We start from the raw sequence: 24550 nt of genomic DNA on the forward strand, positions 1-24550 counted from the left end.
CACTTCATCCTCTCCACTATGGCCAAGACCAAAGAGCTGTCTAAGGACACCAGGGACAAAATTGTAGACCTGTACAAGGCTGGGATGGGCTACATGACAATAGACAAGCAGCTAGCTGAGAAGAGAACAACTGCTGGCACAATTATTAGAAAATAGAAAAAACACAAGATGACTGTCAATCTTCCTCGGTCTGAGGCTCCATGCAACATCTTGCCTCGTGGGGTAAAGATGATTTTGAGAAAGGTCAGGAATCAGCCCAGAACTACATGAGAGGACTTGGTCAAAGACCTGAAGAGAGCTGGGACCACAGTATCAAACGTTACCATTAGTAACACACTATGTCGTCATGGTTAAAATCCTGCAGGGCATGCAACGTCCCCCTGCTCACGCAAGCTCATGTCCAGGCCCATTTGAAGATCGCAAATGACCATCTGGATGATCTAGAGGAGGCATGGGAGAAGGTCATGTGGTCAGATGAGACCAAAATAGAACTTTTTGGTATCAACTCCACTCGCCATGCTTGGAGGAAGAAGAAGGATGAGTACAACCCCAAGAACACGGTCCCAACTGTGAAGCATGATGGGGGAAACATCATACTTTGAGGGTGCTTTTCTGCAAAGGGGATAGGACGACTACACCGTATTGAAGGAAGGATGGATGGGGTCATGTATCGTGAGATTTTGGCCAATAACCTCCTTCCCTCAGTAAGAGCATTGAAGATGGGTCTTGGCTGGGTCTTCCAGCATGACAATGACCCGAAACACACAGCCAGGGCAACTAAGGAGAGGTTCGGTAAGAAGCATTTCAAGGTCCTGGAGCGCCCTTACCAATCTCCAGACCTGAACCCAGTAGAAAATCGTTGGAGGGAGCTGAAACTCAATGTTGCCCAGCAAGCCCCGTAACCTGAAAGATCTGGAGAAGATCTGAATGGAGGAGTGGGCCAAAATCCCTGCTGCAATGTGTGCAAACTTGGTCAAGAACTACAGGAAATGTCTGACCTCTGTAATTGCAAACAAAGGATTCTGTACCAAACATTAATTTCTGCTTTTCTATTGTATCAAATACTTATTTCATGCAATAAAATGCAAATTAATTATGTAAAAATCATACAATGGGATTTACTGGATTTTTTTAGATACCGTCTCTCACAGGTGAAGTGTACCTACGATAAAAATTACAAACCTCTCCATTCTTTGTAGGTGGGAAAACTTGCATAAATTGGCAGTGTACCAAATACTTCTTTTCCTCACTGTGTATGTCCCCCTTCCTGGGTCCCTTCCAGATATACAGTACAGACCAAAAGTTTGGACAGACCTTCTCATTTAAAGATTTTTCTGTATTTTCATGACTTTGAAAATTGTACATTCACACTGAAGGCATCAAAACTATGAATTAACACATGTGGAATTATATACTTAACAAAAAAGTGTGAAACAACTGAAAATATGTCTTATATTCTAGGTTCTTCAAAGTAGCCACCTTTTGCTTTGATGACTGCTTTGCACACTCTTGGCATTCTCTTGATGAGCTTCAAGTGGTAGTCACCGGAAATGGTTTTCACTTCACAGGTGTGCCCTGTCAGGTTTAATAAGTGGGATTTCTTGCCTTATAAATGGGGTTGGGACCATCAGTTGTGTTGTGCAGAAATCAGGTGGATACACAGCTGATAGTCCTACTGAATAGACTGTTAGAATTTGTATTATGGAAAGAAAAAAGCAGCTAAGTAAAGAAAAACGAGTGGCCATTATTACTTTAAGAAATGAAGGTCAGTCAGTCCGAAAAATTGGGAAAACTTTGAAAGTGTCCCCAAGTGCAGTTGCAAAAACTATCAAGCGCTACAAAGAAACTGGCTCACATGAGGACCGCCTCAGGAAAGGAAGACCAAGAGTCACCTCTGCTTCTGAGGATAAGTTTATCCGAGTCACCAGCCTCAGAAATCGCAGGTTAACAGCAGCTCAGATTAGAGACCAGGTCAATGTCACACAGAGTTCTAGCAGCAGACACATCTCTTCAACAACTATTAAGAGGAGACTTTGTGCAGCAGGCCTTCATGGTAAAATAGCTGCTAGGAAACCACTGCTAAGGACAGGCAACAAGCAGAAGAGACTTGTTTGGGCTAAAGAACACAAGAAATGGACATTAGACCAGTGGAAATCTGTGCTATGGTCTGATGAGTCCAAATTTGAGATCTTTGGTTCCAACCACCGTGTCTTTGTGCGACGCAGAAAAGGTGAACGGATGGACTCTACATGCCTGGTTCCCACCGTGAAGCATGGAGGAGGAGGTGTGATGGTGTGGGGGTGCTTTGTTGGTGACACTGTTGGGGATTTATTCAAAACTGAAGGCATACTGAACCAGCATGGCTACCACAGCATCTTGCAGCGGCATGCTATTCCATCCGGTTTGCGTTTAGCTGGACCATCATTTATTTTTCAACAGGACAATGACCCCAAACACACCCCAGGCTGTGTAAGGGCTATTTGACCAAGAAGCAGAGTGATGGGGTGCTACGCCAGATGACCTGGCCTCCACAGTCACCAGACCTGAACCCAATCGAGATGGTTTGGGGTGAGCTGGACTGCAGAGTGAAGGCAAAAAAGTTCTAAGCATCTCTGGGAACTCCTTCAAGATTGTTGGAAGACCATTTCCGGTGACAACCTATTGAAGCTCATCAAGAGAATGCCAAGAGTGTGCAAAGCAGTCATCAAAGCAAAAGGTGGCTACTTTGAAGAACCTAGAATATAAGACATATTTTCAGTTGTTTCACACTTTTTTGTTAAGTATATAATTCCACATGTGTTAATTCATAGTTTTGATGCCTTCAGTGTGAATGTACAATTTTCATAGTCCTGAAAATACAGAAAAATCTTTAAATGAGAAGGTGTGTCCAAACTTTTGGTCTGTACTGCATATGTCCCCCATCCTGGTGTATACAGTGGGGGAAACAAGTATTGAACACGTCACCAATTTTATAAATAAAAATATATTTCTAAAGGTGCTATTGACATGAAATTCTCACCGGATGTTGGTAACAACAAATCCAATCCACACAGGCAAAGAAATCAAACCATAGCTTTTCATAAAATTAAGTTATGTGTAATAATGAGAAATTACATGGGAAAAAAAGTATTGAATATGCTTACTGAAATTAATGTAATATGTCGTACAAAAGTCTTTCTTGGTGATGACTAGTGTTGAGCATTCCGATACTGAAATATCGGGTATCGACCGATATTCGCGGTATCTGAGTTCCAATACTTTTAGAATATCGAATACCGGAATCGGAAGTTCCCATAATGCCTGCGCTCTGCAGTGTCTCTGAAGGATGACAAGCTGGATGGCTAAGAATAATGTAGAATGTATTACATGAAAAGCCGGCAATTCAGCAGCGGCATACACCTGTACCCGACAATTTATTACAGAAAGAATAGAGCTTCACACATAGATTAGATAGAAACATGTCAGTCACATATATAAGAAGTACAGTGACAGTGTTGCTTACTGTACTTGTCATTTAGTGTTAAAGGATTTATTAAAAAAAATAATAGTGTTTTCATGCACAGTCTCTTTAAAAAAGCCGGCCGGCAATTCAGCAGCGGTACCCGACAATTTATAACAGAAAGATAGAGCATCACACATAGATTAGATACATAGAAACATGTCAGTCACATACGTATATAAGAAGTACAGTGATAGTGTTGATTACTGTACTTGTCATTTAGTGTTAAAATAAAGTATTTATTAAAAAAAAATATTGGCGTGGGGTTCCCCGTAATTTTAGTCTCTAGCGGAGGTTAAGCAGATGGCTGGGGCAGATGTTTGAAGCCTGGGAAGGGGGTAATACCCACGGAGCTTCCCAGGCTACTAATATCAGCCTCCAGCTGAATACCTAGCCTTTACTAGCTATTAAAATGGGGGACCCCCCCCAAAAATATGACATGGGGTCCCCCCCTATTTTAATAGCTAGCAAAGGCTAGGCAGACAGCTGGGGGCTGATATTAATAGCCCAGGAAGGGAGCCATGAATATTGGCCCCCTCCCAGGCTAGAAACACCAGCCGTCAGCCGCCCCAGAAATGGCGCATCCATAGGATGCGCCAATTCTGGCACTTAGCCTCGCTCTTCCCACTGCCCTGTAGCGGTGGCAGTGGGGTAATAAGGCTGGGGTTGATGTCAGCTTATAATGCCAGCTGACATCAAGCCCAGGTTAGTAATGGAGAGGCATCTATAAGACACCCCCATTACTAACCTCATAGTCAAAGTTAAAAAAAACACAAACACCCAGAATAAAGTCCTTTAATTGAAATAAACACACAATTCTTTATTGTTCTAAATTAAACCATACTTACCATCACGCCCATTCCAGCTGAAGCCAATGTCTTCTGCAATAAAAGTAAAATAATACACCAACATCATCCTTACCTTTCCATGGTTCCCAGGACGGCTCCAGCTCTGCTACATTCACATGACAGGCTGGATCGCAGCCGAAAGCTGCCATCCAGCTTGCCATGCCGCAGACACTGAGAAGCGCAGGCATGCTTGCGCTCCTCAGTGTCTGGCTGTGACGGCATCCAGATGAGCCGAGATCATGTCCAATGAACTCAGCTCACCTCATGGTCGTCACTGACAGCGTGGGAAAATTCTCCTGCGCTTGCCCTGAGCGTGAGAGAATTCTCCTGCGCTCACTGCAAGTGCAGGAGAATTTTCCCACGTTGTCAGTGACGTGCATGAGGTGAGCTGAGTTCAATGAACTCAGCTCACTCAGCTGGCTTCAGCGCCCATTCCAGCTGGCTTCAGCTGGAATGGGCGTGATGGTAAGTATGGTTTAATTTAGAACAATAAAGAATTGTGTGTTTATTTCAATTAAAGGACTTTATTCTGGGTGTTTGTGTTTTTTTTAACTTTGACTATGGGGTTAGTAATGGGGGTGTCTTATAGACGCCTCTCCATTACTAACCAAGGCTTGATGTCAGCTGGCATTATAAGCTGACACCAACCCCAGCCCTATTACCCCACTGCCACCGCTACAGGGCAGTGGGAAGAGCGAGGCTAAGTGCCAGAATTGGCGCATCCCATGGATGCGCCATTTCTGGGGCGGCTGACGGCTGGTGTTTCTAGCCTGGGAGGGGGCCAATATTCATGGCTCCCTCCTGGGCTATTAATATCAGCCCCCAGCTGTCTGCCTAGCCTTTGCTAGCTATTAAAATAGGGGGGGGACCCCATGTCATTTTTTTTGGAGTCCCCCATTTTAATAGCTAGTAAAGGCTAGGTAGTCAGCTGGGGGCTGATATTAGTAGCCTGGGAAGCTCCGTGGGTATTACCCCCTTCCCAGGCTTCAAACATCTGCCCCAGCCATCTGCTTAACCTCCGCTAGAGACTAAAATTACGGGGAACCCCACGCCAATTTTTTTTTAAATAAATCCTTTATTTTAACACTAAATGACAAGTACAGTAATCAACACCATCACTGTACTTCATATATATGTAACTGACATGTTTCTATGTATCTAATCTGTGTGTGATGCTCTATTCTTTCTGTTATAAATTGTCGGGTACCAATGCTGAATTGCCGGCCGGCTTTTTTAAAGAGACGGTGCATGATGCCTCCTGTGTGGAGAAATACCCTAAGGCTATGTGCCCACGATGCAGAAATGCAGCATATTTTTTACACTTCTCCCTGGCAGGAAAAACGCATGCGTTTTTTACATGCGTTTTTCCCGCCAGGTAGAAGCGTTTGTCAAGCATCTTTGCATGCATTTCTGCATGCAGGTTATCAAGCGCTTTTCCAAGTGATTTTAGCATCACTTGGAAAAGTGCTTGACAACTTGTTCACACTATATAAATCCATGCAACCGGCATGGATTTATAGCAGTGTGACCAAGTTAGTTAAAAAAAAAAAAAAAAAAGAATAAAATGGTAAAAAATGAAAAAATAAAGTTTATACTCTCTGTTCTCTGCCGCGTCCGGTGTGTTGGGCGGCTCGCGGTGGTGTGAAGGACCTGTGGTGATGTCATTGAGCCATGTGATGGGTCACATGACTCCGTGACGTCATGGCAGGTCCTTCACAACAGCGGGAGCATTGCAATAGACCGGACGGAGCAGACAAAACACCGGGAGGACATCAGAAGGTAAGTATAAACTTTATTTTTTATTTTAAATTCTTTTTTTTACAGTTTCTATGGTACCCGGGTCTTGATGAGAGTCTCCTCTCCTCCAGACTTGGGTACCATCCGCACATAGAAACGCATAATATCCGTGTGTACAAATGTACTGACACGGATATTATGCGTTTCAATGCAAGTCAATGGCGGCGATTACGCTGCGTGTCCGCAAAATTAATGGACATGCTGCAGATTTTTGAGCGCAGCTTAAGGCTATGTGCCCACGTTGCGGAAATGAAGCATATTTTTTACGCTTCTCCCTGGCGGGAAAATCGCATGCGGATTTTACATGCGGTTTTCCCGCCAGGTAGAAATGTTTGTGAGGCGTCTTTAAAGCGTCTTTGCATGCATTTCCGCATGCGGGTTATCAAGCACTTCTCCAAGTGATTTAAGCATCACTTGGAAAAGTGCTTGACAACTTGTTCACACTATATAAATCCATGAAACCAGCATGGATTTATATAGTGTGACCAAGTAATAGTTAAAAAAAAAGAATCAGAATGGTAAAAAATAAAAAAATAAAGTTTATACTCACCTACCGATGTATTCTCTGCCCCGTCCGGAGTCTTGAGCGGCTCACGCTGTTGTGTGCAGGACCTTCGGTGACGTCATTGAGTCATGTGATGGGTCACATGACTCAATGATGTGGCAGGTCCTTCACATAACAGCGCGACGGAGGGAAAACATCAGAAGATAAGTATAAACTTTATTTTATTCTTTTTTTTACAGGTTCTTTGGTACCCAGGTCTGGATGAGAGTCTCCTCTCCTCCAGACTTGGGTACCATCCGCACATTGATTACGCATGCGGAAACGCAAAATTAATGAACATGCTGCGGATTTTTGATCGCAGCATATACGCTGTGGAAAAATCCGCAGCATGGGCATTGACATTGCGGAATGCCACTGGGGACCATGGGGTGCGGATATACATGCGTTTTACAAGCGTTTAAGCTGCGGAAATTCCGCAGCATATACGCTTGTAATACGCAACGTGGGCACGCAGCCTCAACGCTGCGGAAAAATCTGCAGCATGGGCATTGACATTGCGGCTTGTCATTGGGGACCATGGGGGTCGGATTACCAAGCGTTTACGCTGCGGAAATTCCGCAGCATATACGCTTGTTAAACGCTACATGGGCACATACCCTAAGGGTACGTTACGTTACGTTTTTGCAGCAGAAATTTCTGCACAATTTCTGCATCTCTTGGCAGGGAAAACGTTGAGTAAAATAGGTGCATTTTTATTGCAGATTTTGTGACAAAACAGCGCAGAAAAATGCGTGATAAAACTGCAACATGTGCACAGACCCTAAGATTATTAGTTTATTTTTTATGTATTACAGCTACTATCCGGTGTCCTAATTACCCAATATTTAAAGGGGTTTGCAGTCACATAAAGCTCATGCATTGTACAAGAATTATAATGCAGAACACCCTGCTTCAACTCTCCACCGCTTTCAAGATTTTTGCTTGTTGAGTGAATGGGATTTTTTATTATCCAGTGTCTTATAATACCTTCCTGACCTAGCCCTACATTCACACAGCTAAAAATCTATCTAGGCAGTTTTCTTTACGGCTAAACGCTGCTGCACAAATCTTTCTCCTAGCCTCAACTACAGACTTGTAGCACTTGCCTACACGGATACATTTTAACAAAAACAGCAAGTAGGACAAGGTCAAGATAATGTTTTTAGCCCTCGAATATGAAAGTAAAGGGGTTTTCTTGTTAAAACAAGCTATCACCTATCCATTGGATTGGCAATAACTAAATGACCAGTGAAGGTCCGAGTGCTGGGACACATATTGGCAGCACAGGGAATTTTTATCCACATTACAAGATGGAGCAGCATGTTGGACGCCGGACCCCCACTCCATTCATTCTCTGTAGGCCTGTTATATGTTACAGTAATCTTTTTTCTTTTTTTTTTTAAATGATGGAGGGAAACAATTCAAGAGTAGGGCATAGTGTTTAATGTACTTGGCACAATGGTGACATTAGATGGGCAAGTTTGTTGTAGTGACAGATCAGCTTTAACACTTAAAACCAAGGAGAACTTGGATCCCTTCTTGTAGAATAGTCATTCAAGTGATATATGGCTACATGTTAAAATTGCCCTCCTATTAGACTCGGTATACTGTGCTTCTAACCAATAATTATTCCATCACCATAATGAAGTTGTATTCTTAACTAAATGAAACACCAGGAGTCCGAGATGGAAATAGAAATTCACATTCAATCACCTATTTCATGTTTGTTCAAAGGACAAAATTAGTAAATAACTGCATAGAAGCATAGGGGGAGCCTAAAATATCTAACGCCTTACACAATAAAAAGTTAGTCCTAAACTGACCATTTTGTTTAGATGTGACGTCTTAATTGTGTTGCTGCTAAAATGTGTAATTGTGAACTGAAGAAATATTAGATTTATAGTCAAACAGAAGTGAATCTAAAGAAGCCTAGACTCAGTGCTGTTTCATTAATGTAGTATTTGCTACCTAAAAGGGGTTTTCCCATGAATAAAGTACATTTTAATTTATAGATTTTAGAATAATAAGTTCCACAATTGGATGTGTTTACATAAAATGTCCCTGTGCTGAGATAATCTTATAAATATGTCCCTGCTGTGTACTGTGTAATGGTTGTGTCTGACCGTACAGGGACATGGTCTGATCATACCACAGCTCCTGGGCAGGAGTGGAAGCTAAAGAGTATACAGATATTACAGCACAGGATTGCAGCTGATACTTTCTGAAGTAACACACTTCTCTGCCTGTTTCATCACAGGAGGAGCGAGCGCCTCTGTTGTGTCATCAGTACTGTGAGCTCCTCATAAATTAAGTCAATGAAATATAAGCTCCACTTCTCCTACATCATGAGATGGTTTCTGATAAGCTCAGAGGGCTGGAGACATGGCAGAGATACTGTGTTACCTCTAAAGGGATCTTGGGATAATAATACAGTACGTTCCACAATTGGATGTGTTAAAAATATGTTCCTGTGCTGAGATAAACTTATAACTGCTAATGCTTATAACTTGCTATGTACTATTATTTGCTTTGTCCAGTTCATGGACATTTCCCTGCCTGAGGTAGTACATTCCTGGGGTAACATATTTTCCAGCTAATGTACAGGTCCGCTTTTGAATAGAATTTAGCACATTTCGCATGGGTCCAAGGTCTGCTCAGGCCCTACATGCTAAGAAATGTATTAATTACCCAAAACACAGAGGTGAGAAGCAAGGTCTTAAAGTCACTGCGATCATGCAGTAAGGAGGAGATGGCGTGGAAGGGCACTACCAATGAGCCGTGCCATTCTATTCTAAGTTATTTGGACTGATGGAGATCACGAAATACAACACATTGCTGTTTCCATCAGCTATATCGATACTTAAAGGGATTGTCCACGTCTTTGCAAAACCGGCTTAATCCATTCAGGACCCTAATTAAAATAAAAATAAAAACAGTGTAAACTCACCTCCAGCCATTGCACTTTAGTTTCTGGGGGGGACATGACATTGCTGGCTTATGTACCCACTGTAACCAATAAGTAGCCCCTCTATAACTTTAGTTCAACAATATTTCATAAGGGCGGATTTCCGCTCTGATGGAATAATAAAGGCTGCCAATGAGTAGCTGTTCATTGGCTGCAGCCAGACGTGACACAACATTGTCATGTGATTGCCAGGAACAGCGGCGCTAACTTAGCTGGAACAGCGATGCTGCAGAAGGTGAGTATACACTGAATTGATTAAGCCAGGGATGTCCAGCAGTGGTGCTCAATTTTCCTTCTGTTCAAGCTTCTCCTCACTGTGGTCATGCAATAAGGAGGAATATGTGGCTCAGGACCCCTATTTTAGTGATCAGTGGAAGCCCCGTAGGTAGGACTCCAAGTGATCAGACATTCGTATCCAGTGAATAAGTAGTAAATGTCAATTGTGGGAAATGTCCTTTCAATTAAATTCAAAGGTAAATATATGCTATAAGAAGCAAGTCTGAAATTTGGAAACGAAGATCCATGAAAATGTTAAAATAAAATGAATAATGATTGTCATTAAAAGGAACCTGTCACCAGAAATAACATTATTAACCTGCAGATATGCAGTTAATCTGCAGGTTAATAGCGTTATTATGCGGCCCGGCGCCTGCACACAGCGGGGAGAAAATTAACTTTAGTCTCCCCACCAGCATTTGGTCTCAGTTATGGGGGCATTGGCGCCACTGGTTCAGTCATTGCTCTGAGAATATACAGCGGCCGCAGTAACCGCGCCCCCGGCCCTGACTGACACTCTCTCTGCATTGAGGCTCAGATGTAAGCGGGCCCTGACTGACACTCTCTCTGCATTGAGGCTCAGATGTAAGCAGGCCCTGACTGACACTCTCTCTGCATCGAGGCTCAGATGTAAGCGGGCCCTGACTGACACTCTCTCTGCATTGAGGCTCAGATGTAAGCGGGCCCTGACTGACACTCTCTCTGCATTGAGGCTCAGATGTCAGCGGGCCCTGACTGTCACTCTCTCTGCATTGAGGCTCAGATGTAAGCGGGCCCTGACTGACACTCTCTCTGCATTGAGGCTCAGATGTCAGTCAGGGCCCGCTTACAGTATTCTCAGAGTGATGACTGAACCCGCGGTGCCCCTGCCCCCATGACTGAAACCGAACGCTGGCAGGGAGAAAATAGTTAATTTTCTTCCCGCGGTATTCGGCTGCATCCAGGCGCCGGGCAGCATAGTAATGCTGTTAACCTGCAGATTAACCGCATATCTGCAGGATAATAGCATTATTTCTGGTGACAGGTTTCCTTTAAATAAGGCCTTACTACATAAAAAGGGTTATTCCCACAATCGCACTATTTTTCTCAAATCACATCAAATGCATACTTATTGTTAAATATACTGCCTAAGCCAACATGTTTAGCTTCTTTCATCTTTATCTGACACTCTGTGCATCCCACTTCACATAGCTGAATCGGCTGTCTTATTCATATTTGCTAAAACTACATTTCCCAGCAGCACTTCTTTCTACTCAGTGCTACAGACACCACCCCCCTAACTAGCCCCACCTCTCTGAGTTATCATCAAGCTAATCTAAAGCTGCATTTACACTGGCCAATCCGTCAGGTTCAAACATTAACGACTCATCGTTCACAAAAATTGTGTAATGTGAATAAGTTGAGCGACTGAACGATGTGTCCAAAAAAGCTTATTCATCATGCATGAAATCATTTAGGTGAGCAAAAAAAAAAAAATCTCATTCAACTTTCAAAAATAGAATAATGTAAATCAAGATTTTTCGCTTGTTCACCGATTCAGCTAAAAGGAGGAGTGTAAATTCAAGTCCTATATAGGGTTGACCATATTCCAAGGCCATAAATAGTTCAGCAGCATTGGAATGGGAGGAAGGTTGAACTTGATGGACCTAGGTCTTTATTCATCCTATGTAACTATGAGTATATATATTCAAAATTCTAAAATAATAATTTTGCTCCACAAATTTAATTAAATTGTTTTTATACAGTATCAGTGAAGTGTTTGTACAATACCTTATGAATTCATGTATACAAAATAAATAGTATCATTTATGGGATTTAAATGGTGAAGACATCTACACTTCAGAGTATCTGTCGGTGTGAACGCAGAGCACAATGTTCAATGTAGCAATCTCTTTTCAACAATTTCATTCTCGATTCTCATCCTGTATAAACACTTGTCTGACAGAGTTTGCTAGTCGTTACGAGTTACGATCGTATTGTTTCTCGATAAAACGATTATCTGCTAGTGTAAATGAATCTTAAGTCTAGAATTCACCTTATGCATCTGTGCAAGCCCCGCTCCTGTGCAGTCCCCTGCCTGACTGACTGTATCTTCTGCCATCAACATCACTATAACTGAAGTGTGGTTTTACATCATTAGCTGGTTATAGCACAATTCAACTGCCTGCATGCTTCACAACGGTAAAGAAGAGTTGTGCTGCCTGCTGCAGACAGGTTAGTGGTTTGAAACTGAAAATGCTGCTCTGTTGATGTATATGGCAGAAGATAAACCTCTGTCATATGCATCAACAGAGCAGCATTGCAGTTTCACATCACTGGTCTCTCAACCATCTAAGCCCCTGTACACGGAGCCACATCCTTCTATATAGCCTTCTCAGCCCCCGGAATGCAGCCCATCCTCCAGTATCTTTCTCCTTTCTGTCCCACCTATATACAGCCAATCCTGCATTATATCTCTACATTCTGCCCCCTCTGTAAAGTCTCCACCTTAAAGTATATCACTCCTCTGAGCCAATCTTTACACAGCCCCATCCTAAAGAATATCACTTCTCTCTACAACTCTATATACAGCCCAATTATGCCATATATCACTCCTCTCAGGCTTCCTATACACAGCCCCATCCTATAAAAAAATATGAGAAATGGGGGATTGAAAGAAACACGGAAGTTCCATACAAGTATGAAGAGCAAAAAGCTCCAATATCTATACTTACCTCTTTGCAGTTGACTTTCTGATGCAGTTATCTCCATAATTCTGCTCTCCAATTCAGATCCTTTTTGTGTAATGACTTCCACTTGAGGGCCCTTTACTTTCCATTCTTTTAAGAGGTCCTATGAAGAAAATCCAAAATTGTGGCGATATCAACCTCAATTTACAGTTTAAAAGTGTACAGAGTTAGAATTTGAACACGTCAAGGGGATGACCTTACTAATTTATAATTCATCCACTTGTTGACTTTGAAATGAGCCATATGATGGTTATTTGATGCTACTCATACCATATACACAAATTGTGCAGGATAATGGTCATCTACCTTTAGGTTCACAACAGCAGATACAGTCAATATCTAAATTGATTCACCATGGGTCCTTATGTCATGGCTTCTAGGCATTTTACTGAAGGTGGATCTTCTTGTCTCATCAAATGATGGAAAATCAATCACTATGATATGCCATCACTTTTTGATTGGTTGTAGTTCTGAACACTAAGAGGCTAGAATTTCTCAGAGCCACAGTGCCCTACTGCCTTTGCACTGTACTTGATATTGTAGCATAGCCCCAATAGAACAGAGCTGTGCAGTGGTTGCTCATCAGAAAATGTACATGACCAGCAAGTGGGGCATAGGTGCTGCAAACATTGCACGCTTTTTCGAATTCTCCTAAGAGAACAGAGTATGGGCTAATAGAAAATATATAACCCCCGACTCTGAATGCAATCTAAGCAATCCTGCTTTTCTAGTGTCTTGACACCCAAACTGATCAAAAGGTAATTTTAGGATCTCAATTGGCAACGTTTAACTTGAAATTATATTGTTTCAGCTGGTTTACCTGGACTTGCTGCAGTAAAATCTGTAATTCAAGTGATCCATGAGAACCTTCACAGGTTGGCACACTGTCTTCACCATCTTTCAGCCACTTCCTCATAGTGCCAACCAGTCTCTTGAACTCTTCTAGCTCTTCCTGGCAGGATGTTGCATCCTGTTGTCTGAAGCAGAATAAAAGTTGCATAAACACGGTCAATATATGAAAAACCATAAATATTTCACTACGTGTAAAATAAGTACCTCTCTCTTGCTGCCTCCTGGAGATCCTGAAAAGCCTTCTTCAAGGTATGAACCTTCTGTAAGTGCTCAGAAGTATCGATAAGCAAAGGGCAGGTGCTCAGATCCTTCACCAGATGTTCAAGAGTATTCAGTTGCTCTCCCTGTTGCTTTATTTCTATATTCAAATCCTAACATAAAAATTATAGAAGAAGAAATTATGGGGATATTTAAACAAAAATAAATCCAACAGCAAAATGGGAACAATCAGTATCTGTCAGTAAGAGAATAACTAGAAGTGGGTATAAAATAGGGGTAAAATTTCAATTGTGGCTTTTCACTGTAGGAGAACACCTCCTGGTTTATTGAACAAACACTGATGCAAAATACTGCTATGTGAATGTGATCTTACGCTGGGTTTTAAAAAATACAAAATAAAAAAAATTGAGACAAACCTGGATTTGCTCTGAAAATTGAGCAATGTCTTTATCAGGCTGGTTTCCTGATGCAAGGAATTGTGACTTTGTATCTTTAAATTCTTGTAGTGACTCAGAGATCTGCTCATATCTTTCCACTTTTGGCAGGACTTCTTTCAGGGCAGTCTCCTGGAGGATCTGCTGCTGACACACTTTCTCAAACCGTGCAGCGACTTCAGACAGCTTGTTCTGAAGGGTTGCGGCTGCTGCTTTATCCGCTGTCTCCATGAACTTCACTACCATTTCTCCAGTGGCATCTAGGCTTCCCCTTCTACTTCCAATGTCTTGTCTTAATTTCTGTAAAAAAAAACACACACAATGCTTTCTAAAACTTTGTAGCAACATATTTTTAAAATGATCTTAGAAAAGTTGGGCATAAAAATGCTGCTAGTTACAGATGATTTGTACATATACATTCTTGAAAGGCATAAGGGGAATTAAAAGGGTTGTTTCGTTCTCAATCCCTGTTTCCACCTTGCAAAATAATAGCAGCTATATTCACCTCTGGGGCAGGTGCTGTTCCAGTGGTGTCGGCAGTGGCTCTCCCAGGGATTGCATGACTTTATGTCACGGAATCCCTGTGCACAATCAGTGTTGCCTTCACTCTCCATGCCTTAGGACGAATCACATGCATCTGGAGGAAGTGAGAGAGCAGCAGTTCTCACTTCCTCTGAATGTATGGGAGAGCCACTGCCGATACCGCTGGAACGGCGCCAGCACCGGAGGCAAGTATAAGTGTTAATATTTTATAAGGGGGATAAATAGGGTTTGAGAAGGGGTTGTCCAAGTAGTGGACAACCCCTTTAATAGTGAGGTGTCGTCCTCATTGTCAAAAGATCTGCTAAGTGTCAAACTATTAAGTTTTTTTTTTCTGAACGTTACAATACTGACAAAAAGAATTTTGCAAGGTTATCAATAATTCCAGATAGTAAGAAATTGTAATATACATATAGAAATATACCCATTTATTTCCACATTCATATGTACATACACAGCAAGACAAACTTCAGATATTAGGCATCTCTTACTCATAATGAGTATAGAAGATGTAACTTTTCACACTAATTTGCTCTATGTGTCTTAGGGAAATCATGGTATCTTCAGAGAAATTGGTACAGAGCAGCAAGAGCCGTTACAGAAAATCCTCATTATGACGTATAGCACAGCTGATTTTCACTCTGACTGCTGGGTTTTCTTTACCACTTCTCCCGATATAACAATAAACTAGTAATAGTGATGTGGTTATGAATGGATGTGACCTGCAGTCACATCATACGACAATATAGGGGATAACAGCATTCTGTTGCACTTTGTATGCTTTACTGATAGAGGAAGGAGAATGACAGATGACTTACAAGTTCTTAAGGCTATATCGTCGCCTACTTGCTTTTCTTTTTTCTTTCTTGGTGTGTACATTTTTTTTTTTTTTTTTTTTTTTTAAAGAACAGATTAGACATGGACACAGTTCAAGAATTGGCCTTACCATGTTCTGAGCAAGAGCATCCTGAATTGATAAGGAGGACATAGATGACTGTTTTTGTCTCTCTTGAGTCTTCTCAATTCCCTCCAACCAGTGCAAGAGGTGATCCAGGCCTTCCTGAACGCTCTGAGACTGAGCTACTGACTTCTGCAGTAGATCGGAGTGAGCAGACATCTTGCTGGAGAGAGTCTGGAATCGACTTTCAATAGAATCTGTGATGATACAATTAGTCATATACACAGTATGCCAGTACATATAAAAGAATGGATCACACTTGGACATTTCCACTCACCCGCTTTTGCCTGGATGTTCTTGCAGTCTGGCGATGGATCTCCTTGGATTTCCTGAAGGCCACGTACAGCCTTATGAACTTTCTCCACTTGTACTTGGTGCTCTGCAATTTCACCCTGCATGCTCTAAAAAATACAATGTTAAGAGATTAATTCTCTCTCAGAAGAAGCATCAGACCTCATTTCTTGACATTGTTAGCTATAGAAGATATATTTACCTTTGCTTTCTTCAGCTGCGACTGCAGTGCCACTGGATCTGACGCTACTGGTTCTGAAAGTAACTTCTCCACCACTAGTTCAGCATTCTGCAGCCAGCTTACTGCTGTATCTGAGCCTTCTTGAAACTGCTGGTACCGGCTCAATAAAGAATTTAAATGAGTTCCGAGCTTGGAGCACTGCAATCAACCAAAGATTCTATATAAGAACAAGCCTATTGCATTTAGAGAATTCCGACGAGCTTTCAGCATCATCAATGATTACCTTTGCATGCAAGGCACTGTATCTTTTGGAAGCATTGTCAAGTTTATTTTTCACCAAGGCTCCAGCCACCTGCACCTCCAAATCTTCATTGCACTGTTCCGCAGCTGTCTTTTCGGCATCAATGACTTTCTGGCCTGCAATGGTAATGTATCGCAGATCTCCTTTATGTGAAATCACATCTTCAGAAAATTCGCCTTGCCTCTGCAGTAAGGCATGCAATGCTGTAAAGTCCGCTTCCCCGTTCTGCATGTTGTCCAATTCTTTTTCACTCTGATGAAGCCAGTTCTCAAACTCCCCATAGTCATGAATGAAGTTTTGCAGGTCATCGCGCAGGCTTTGGGAATGTTTCAGTTGTAATTGGGATTGAGACAATGACGTAGCATACTCCTCCTTCAAACGTGCCAGCTGGTTCTGCAACCGTTCGCTCTCCTCAGGGGATAATGTACTACCATGTTTATCTAAGAAATCTTGTGCTGATTGTATGGTCAAGATGAAGTTTTGTTGTTTGGCTAACATATCTTGATGCTGAGTCTAGAACAGGAGAAACATAACAAATAGAAAATAAATGTATCAAACACTTATTATCAGAACATTAACGCAATCGAGCTTAGAGCTAAAAGAAATAAGAAGAAAACTTCAAACAAGAAAAAAAATATTGTCTCTGCCATTTCTTTACAACCGGCGTCAATTCTGCAGCTGTATACATGCATCTGCTGCAAAGGATCTGTGACCAGTCTGACACTATTACCCGGTTCTGTCTGTCTAGCAGTGGCAGTATGTTGTCACTCACACAGGTCACATAGCACATCTGTTAGCTAAAGTTGCCCATTCACATTAAGCTTTTCATAAGGCTTCAATAACTGTCGTTCAGCCAGCAGTATCTTGCTCACAAAAGGATGAGCAGTCCAAAATCGGACATCCCGGATCCTTATCTTCCCCGACTATCATCTGTCAGGGGCCCCCCAAATACATTAGATTGTTGGCCGAACTTGTCGATATCAGTGGGTTCGGACGATATCAGTCTATCAAAGTATTGGGAGGATTTAGAGAAAAGTTGTTAACGTTATTGAGACTTACTGACTAAATCCCATGTTGAATTTTCAACACCCAATCCTTTCTTTCTCAAGTGATATAAGTTGTCCTTCAAAGTTGTCTGACAGCAGCTTGCTCCCCTTTCCTTATTAAAGGGGTTGACTGGTACTTTTGTATTGATGAACTATCCTAGAGACACCGGGCGCCCCAGCCAATCAGCTGTTCTCGTGTTGGCAGGGGCCGGATGTACTTAATTACAGAGCAGAAAAGCACAGCTCTGTCAACTGGATAGTGGCCACAGTGAGGTACTGGAGATCCACCTCTATTCATGTGAATAGGGGCAGATGTGGGGTAACCAGCCACTAAGAAGTAGATGGAGCTGGGCAGTTCTGTAACTGGTCACATCTGGAATATGCAGAACTCTACTTACGGTAGTCTTTTATTTACTACTAAAAGCACGGATTACCTTCCACTGAACATCAATGGAAATCATGCAGGCTAAGCTCAATACGGCAATCCACAGTAACCCCTAACAATCAGCATACTAGCATCTATCCTATGGATAGGTAATAACAAGCTAATTTGGGACAATAAGGAGAAAGTTGTGGATTTATTCTGTAGGATAATGTGTATATGCCCGACATGATATGTTACAATAATTATAACAAGCTTTAATTATATGCCAGCAAATTCTATAGTTCTTAGAATAGGGGAAGAAAACATCAAGCACCTGATACAAAGGGAGAAAGGACTCTAAAATCTATCATCGGATCAATTTTTTGTCAGGGTTTTGGTAATCGCAATTGGAAATCTTATTAAGAGTGGGGCAAGGCTATTTACAGCAAGGGTGTGCATATGCGTTCATAATGGCTGAGCAAGCCTTAAAGGACACAAACCCCAGAAACCATTATTATTATTCATTCCCATATTTAACGTGAAACTAGGCTACACTACACTGTCATTATGGAAATCAAGACAATACACCCATACTCCCCCCAAGACAATGCCTCACCAAACATTACTTGACAGGTAAAATAAGTTGTCGGAAAATGTCAAGGATCAAAGGGAACAAACCCACCTACATGTCTGTCAGGTCTCATAATATTTTAGATGTTCTCTACAACTGGAAGACATAATTAAAGAGTACTTAAGCCTTTCTAATGTTTTTTCATATTTAATTGCCCTTAAAATAACAAGCAGATTAGCAAGGATGAAGGTCCTGAGACCTCCACCGATCTCTCAACCTACCACTGAGAGGTGCACATCTCAGGCGATTGGAAAGCACTGCCCCCTACTTGGAGTATGGATTCAAGAGAAAGTAAAGACTTCATAACCTATGCTTACTATTGAGTCCGTGCTCAGATCTGTGTGCATGCTCATCCAAGAGCTGTGCACTCCTGTCTCCTGAGCTGCTCACCTCTTGGGAGTGGTGCTGGGGTTTTCCGTGTGATCAGTGAGGGTCTCGGAACCTGGACCCCCACCAATCTGCTTGTAAGGACAATAAAATATGACAAAATATTAGAGAGGATAAGTTACTCTTTATAGCTATTCATAACTCTTCAAACACTCACCTTTTTTCTTTCATACAAGTCATTAATTATATCAGCAGCATCTTCTGGAGGAGGAGGAGGTACAGCAGACAGCACTTTTTTCCCGGGATCTTTTCCATCAGTAACGCTGACTCTCTGCTGGTTGCTTTTATTGGGTATAGAAGGAAGCACCTGACACAGGAGAGACTCAATCTTTCCCAGATTTTCCTTCAGTTCTTCAGCGGTTTTAGACTAAAAGTAAGAGATACAGAGAGAATGCAAAAGTAAAATCACAGATATATCAAACACCTAGTAAAAAGATAACACTTCAACATAAAAAGATAGAAAAATGGCAGCCATAATGCATGTGTAAACCATGGCCATGAGCCAACATCAAACTAAGGCTCTGTTCATGTCTGCATACTTTATTCCTATAAAGGAATATGAAAATAACGCACTTGGAATACATCAGCAGGACCCAATTGACTATAATAGGGTCGGTCTGGTTTCTGTCACGTTGTCCAATATTTTACAGGGCAACAAAGCACAGCAGACTGCACCAGTTTCCGGCATTTTTGCATTCGTGGAGCCTTGAACACTGATGTAAATAGAGCCTGACCATGCATATCACCAGCTTATATACATTTGTCTCAAAACCCTAGACAACATCATCACCAATAAATGACTCAATGTGATACCTTTTTGGTTTCCTCTAAGACAGCGGTGCTCACTGCAGACTCCAGCCGTTTTTCTGTCTCCCCTGTTTTTTCAACCACAGACTGATATTGTTTTTTAGCCTTTTGCAACTTTCTTTGGAAGGCCTCCAGTTCTTCAGGATTCATTTTGTTTCTGTTCTGTTCAAGGAAGTTCTCTGCTGCTTTGATAGCACTTAAAAATTGGCTAGCTCCAGCTTGGACATCCTTATGGAGTTTCTTTTTGGAAAAAGGAATAGACTAATTAAAGTATTTGTAAAGAGAATCTGTCATCAGGTTTTGCTAGCCATCTGAGAGCAGTATGATGTAGGGTCAGAGAGCCTGATTCCAGTAATGTTTGCTGCAGTTTTGATAAAATCACTGTTTAATCTCCTACAGATCTACTACGTCTCTGAATGCTGAGCTTTGCAGAACCCCACCAACAGCACTGATATGCACAATATATGCACAATATACACAGAAATCTGCCAATCAGTGGTGGGGTTACACCTGGCAGCAGATTTACTAGTCTTCTAGTGATAATCTCCTGCTGATAAAACTGTGATTATGTAAAATCACAGCAAGCAGCCCAGTAAGTGACATCACTGGAATCAGGGTCTCAGTCTCTACATTAGACTACTCCCATATTATTGGCAAAAATCTGGTGACAGATTCCCTTTAATGTGCTCTACACAACATCCTAACAAAATCAAGGGAATCTATAGAAGTAGTAAGATTAATGTATCACCTGCATGCTCTGGTACTGATCCTGAAGACTAGTGAGGTCCTGTGAGCTGGCATTAGCCTGGTGGTCGTTCACAGCCTTTTCTATTTGTTCAGCCCATGTGCTCAAGCCTTCTAGTTCCTGGGCACATACCACCTGCTGCTCCTGAAGAGTCTACACAGAAATAAAGATCATGAGTGTACCAACATACCTTCAATAACTAAACACAGAGACAGAGGCTCAGGGCTCACAGATGCCAGCCTTTCAGTCAATGACTGCAGCTCAGAATCTATATGGCCCATAGCCTTCTTCTCTGTCCTACACATCCCTGCCTAGTACACGAGCACGATGTGTCCCTTTCATAACTGCCAGCAATTCCCTAGCCAAACAAGTAACCATACAGAGGATATATCGGTGTTAACAACAGTATCAGACTGAGCAGGGAATCCTTCACTGTTAGAGGGGAGAAACCTGGAAAAGCAAAGCAAACAAGAGGTTAAACACAAACGCATTTCAGGCAGCTTATGGATGAGGTTAATACAGCAAATGAACATTCATAAAACAGCAACGGGAGACTGACGGTACTTTTTTTGTGCTATAGAAAAAAAACACTTAAAAAAAAAAAAGAGATTTATAGACAAGAAAAAAAAAGGGGATATACTGAAAAAAGTACAATCTTACAGAAAATTATAATCTAGAAATGTATTCCAGCTGAGAATACATGGATAAAAACAAATACTTATGGATTGAACTCTAGCACCTTAAAGACCGGACAAATTAAAAATTTTTGTTTCTTCCTCCCCTCATTCCAAGATCCATAATGTTTTCATTTTACCACCAACACAACTGTATGTGGCTTTATTTTTTTGCGGGACCAATTCTAGTTTTGAATGCCACCATTGCTTTTAAGATTTAATGTACTAGAAAAACTGGAAAAATAATTTCAAGTGCATAAAATGCAATTCCACCATTCTTTTTTGGGTTTTGCTTTGATGGCATTTATTTTGTGGCAAAAATAATTTTGAATCATCAATTTCCAGTTCGGTAAGATGAAGGAAAAACAAAAACTTCCATAGATAAAAAATTCAAAAGTTTAGAGGGTTTGTTTTATTGCATGTTGAGCTAATGATTTTATTGATTCTAATTTGGGGGATATATATATAGATATATATATATATATATATATATATATATATATATATATATATATATATATATATATATATATATATATACATATACACACACACACACATACATACATATATATATATATATATATATATATATATATATATATATATATATATATATATATATATATATATATATATATATACACATATATATATATATATATACACACACATACATATATACATATATATACACACATACATACATACACAGACACACACACGCATATAATATATATATATATATATATATATATATATATATATATATATATATATATATATATATATATATATATATATATATATATATATATAGTTTTGTTGTTATTCCATTTTTAGGGAGGAGTGATGAACGAAAAATCACAATTCATTTAAAATTTTGATAGACCATACTTTTACGAATGCGGTAAAACCAAATGTTTGTTTTTTAATATTTTTAATTTCTTTATTTTAATGAAGGAAAGGGTGGAGGATTTGAATTTTTAGATTTTTTATTTTTAAAAACTTTATTTTTTAGTCCACTTAAGGGACTTAAACTTGCGATCATTTGATCGCTTTAACCATATACTGCAAGACCATAGTATTGCAGTATATAGTGAAAATCTTGTTCTCGTATGAAACTCAGGTGAAGGGAGCCAGTGCACACAAGCATTGATGTGTCTTCCATTTAACACTACTGTTAGAGATTGATGGTGGCATTTAAATGATTAACGGCAATGGGAGCTCATCTCAGCTGTTGGACACAGATGATGGCTATGCGCATGGAAAGCTCTCAGGTCTTCCGCCCCCTCTACACTCTATAACATCTATAAGAGACCAGACAAAAATGTTAGAAGCTAAAGCCCTGGTTTCCTCCCTAGGGTCGTCCTATCCAGGCCTATGTTTAGCTGGTAAGCGGTATATGACAGGTAAGCAAGCATGCTGTTTAAGCTTAGGTCTCATGCTGGATTTCACCTGTCGTTCACGGAACTGCAGAACTTCACTCTGAGCTAATAATCTTTCCGAAGTCTCCCGAAAAGATTTCTGCAGCTCATTCAGAAGACAAAGCAATATGCGACTTTGCTGTGGTGACAAATCTTGAGCTTGCTCAGAAATAAATAGCTGGACCTCATAGGCAATGTCCTCTAGATCAACCCTGATGTCTGCCACCGGTTGCTTCAAATTCTATAATAAAAGAAAGAGAGGGTAATTGGGAAACATTTATCATCTCGCAAAATTGGTAAATGTAACGTGAATGTACTAGCCGGGGAAAAAAAAGAGGACTTAAAAGCAGCAGTGAAATAGTGACACATACAGCCCTGCTCATCGTTATTGGCACTCCATCATTTTTTTCATAGACTGTACTAAATCTTCAGAAATAAATGGAAATGTACCAAAGTTATATCCTCAATTGTCCAAAGTAATACAACAAAAAAATATTGTTTTTCAACTTTCATGTTGCATTTTCAAAGAAAAAACAGAATAAACAGCATGTGCAGCAATAAAGGCACCCCTAATTAATACTTGGCTGTACACCCTTTGGCATTGCTGACAGCCTCCAAAAGAATCTTGTAGCCATCTATAAGCTTCATGCACTTCAGGTGGAATTTTCTCCCACTCTTCCTTTACAGTTTGTTCAAGCTCTTGAATGTTTGCAGGGGTCTTTTTCCCAATGGCAGATTTCAGCTCACCACAAAGATTTTCAATGGGATTGACGTCAGGACTCATTTCTGGCCATTTTAAAACAGTCCATTTTTTCTTTTTCAACCATTCCTGTGTACTTTTGGATGTGTGCTTTGGGTCATTGTCTTGCTGGAGGACCCATGATCTTCGACTCAAACCAAGTTTTCTTACACTGGGTAGGACATTTTGCTCTCATGTCTCTCGATAATTCTCTGATTTCATGATTCCTGTGTTACGGTCAAGGCCTTCAGTACCTGATGCAGCAAAGCAACCCCACAACATTATTGATCCTCCACCATGCTTAACTGTTGGTAAGGTGTCCTTTTCCTTATAAGCTTCTTTGCACAGTCTGTAAACTGTTGCTTTGCATTGCCAAAAAGCTCTATTTTTGTTTCATCTGTCCACAGAACATTTTCCCAGAAGGATTGTGGTTTGTCAAGGTACTCTTTGGCAGAGATCAGTTGTTCCTTTTTATGTCTTTTCTTCAGCAATGGTTTCTTCCTTGGCCTTCGCCCATAAAGCTCTATGTATGGTACTTGTTGAAACCATGACCCCAGACTGTTCCAGGTTGGCCTTCAGGTCTTTGTATGTTTGACGTGGTGTTTTTTCCACCATTCGCAATAACCTTCGAAGACATCTCTTGTCAATTTTCCTCTTTCCCCCACGTCCAGGGAGGTTCTTGACGGTTCCATGCTTGGCAAACTTCTTAATAACATTGCACACTGTTGAAACTGGGATACCAATGTATTTGGAGATGGCCTTATACTCTTTGGAAGTCTTGTGTTGCTGATAATAGCAGCCCTGATGTCCTTAGACAGCTCCTTTGTCTTCACCATTGTGACAAAGGAACAGGGCCTATCGTGGCTTTTTAAAACACTGAAGTCATCATTCATTGGCTTATTCATGACACATAGGCACCGACAATCACAGGAGAATCTCTTTTGTGATTTACCACAGGTGGATTAAAATGTGTATACTAAATGAATGTAAAGGGTGCCAATACTAGTGACACCGCAAGCTTTAGTTTTTTCTATTCCCTCCCATTGTTTTTTGTTTTAAATTATTGTTTAACATTTGCTCTTTTGCATTCAAAACGAGTGCTGTATACAAAAAGCGGTTTCACTTGATTAATTTTTTTCAGGAGATATTCCACATTATGTCCTTAGACTTCATGGGTGCCAATAACGATGAGCAGGACTGTAGTATCTATACAAGATAAAAAGTCACAAATGTTGATACATCAATGGCAAGCGTCATAAAATGATGATAAGGCTATGTCCTGCCATCACTTTGAAA

The 24550-nt window shown here is 40.8% G+C and overlaps 1 protein-coding gene across 16 annotated transcripts in view; it reads right to left on the minus strand.

Moving 5' to 3' along the window:
- Nucleotides 1-24550, minus strand: part of MACF1 (microtubule actin crosslinking factor 1) — a 273827-nt gene that overhangs the window by 84438 nt on the left and 164839 nt on the right. For 12 of the 16 annotated variants that reach the window (XM_073665641.1, XM_073665631.1, XM_073665640.1 and 9 more), the window contains 12 exons: nt 22547-22756; nt 20418-20567; nt 19676-19909; nt 19020-19229; nt 16417-16947; nt 16155-16331; nt 15939-16062; nt 15650-15858; nt 14146-14463; nt 13715-13881; nt 13479-13635; nt 12644-12761 (listed from right to left, as the gene is read on the minus strand). In XM_073665641.1, the coding sequence (XP_073521742.1) occupies nt 12644-12761; nt 13479-13635; nt 13715-13881; nt 14146-14463; nt 15650-15858; nt 15939-16062; nt 16155-16331; nt 16417-16947; nt 19020-19229; nt 19676-19909; nt 20418-20567; nt 22547-22756 (2605 nt within the window). The remainder of the gene's footprint in view (nt 1-12643; nt 12762-13478; nt 13636-13714; nt 13882-14145; nt 14464-15649; nt 15859-15938; nt 16063-16154; nt 16332-16416; nt 16948-19019; nt 19230-19675; nt 19910-20417; nt 20568-22546; nt 22757-24550) is intronic. The other 4 variants (XM_073665639.1, XM_073665642.1, XM_073665643.1 and 1 more) reach the window with 1 other exon arrangement.

The sequence above is a fragment of the Phyllobates terribilis genome, unplaced genomic scaffold (genome assembly GCF_046119375.1).
Source record: "Phyllobates terribilis strain yellow unplaced genomic scaffold, ASM4611937v1 Scaffold_2__4_contigs__length_985480577, whole genome shotgun sequence".
NCBI lineage: Eukaryota > Metazoa > Chordata > Amphibia > Anura > Dendrobatidae > Phyllobates > Phyllobates terribilis.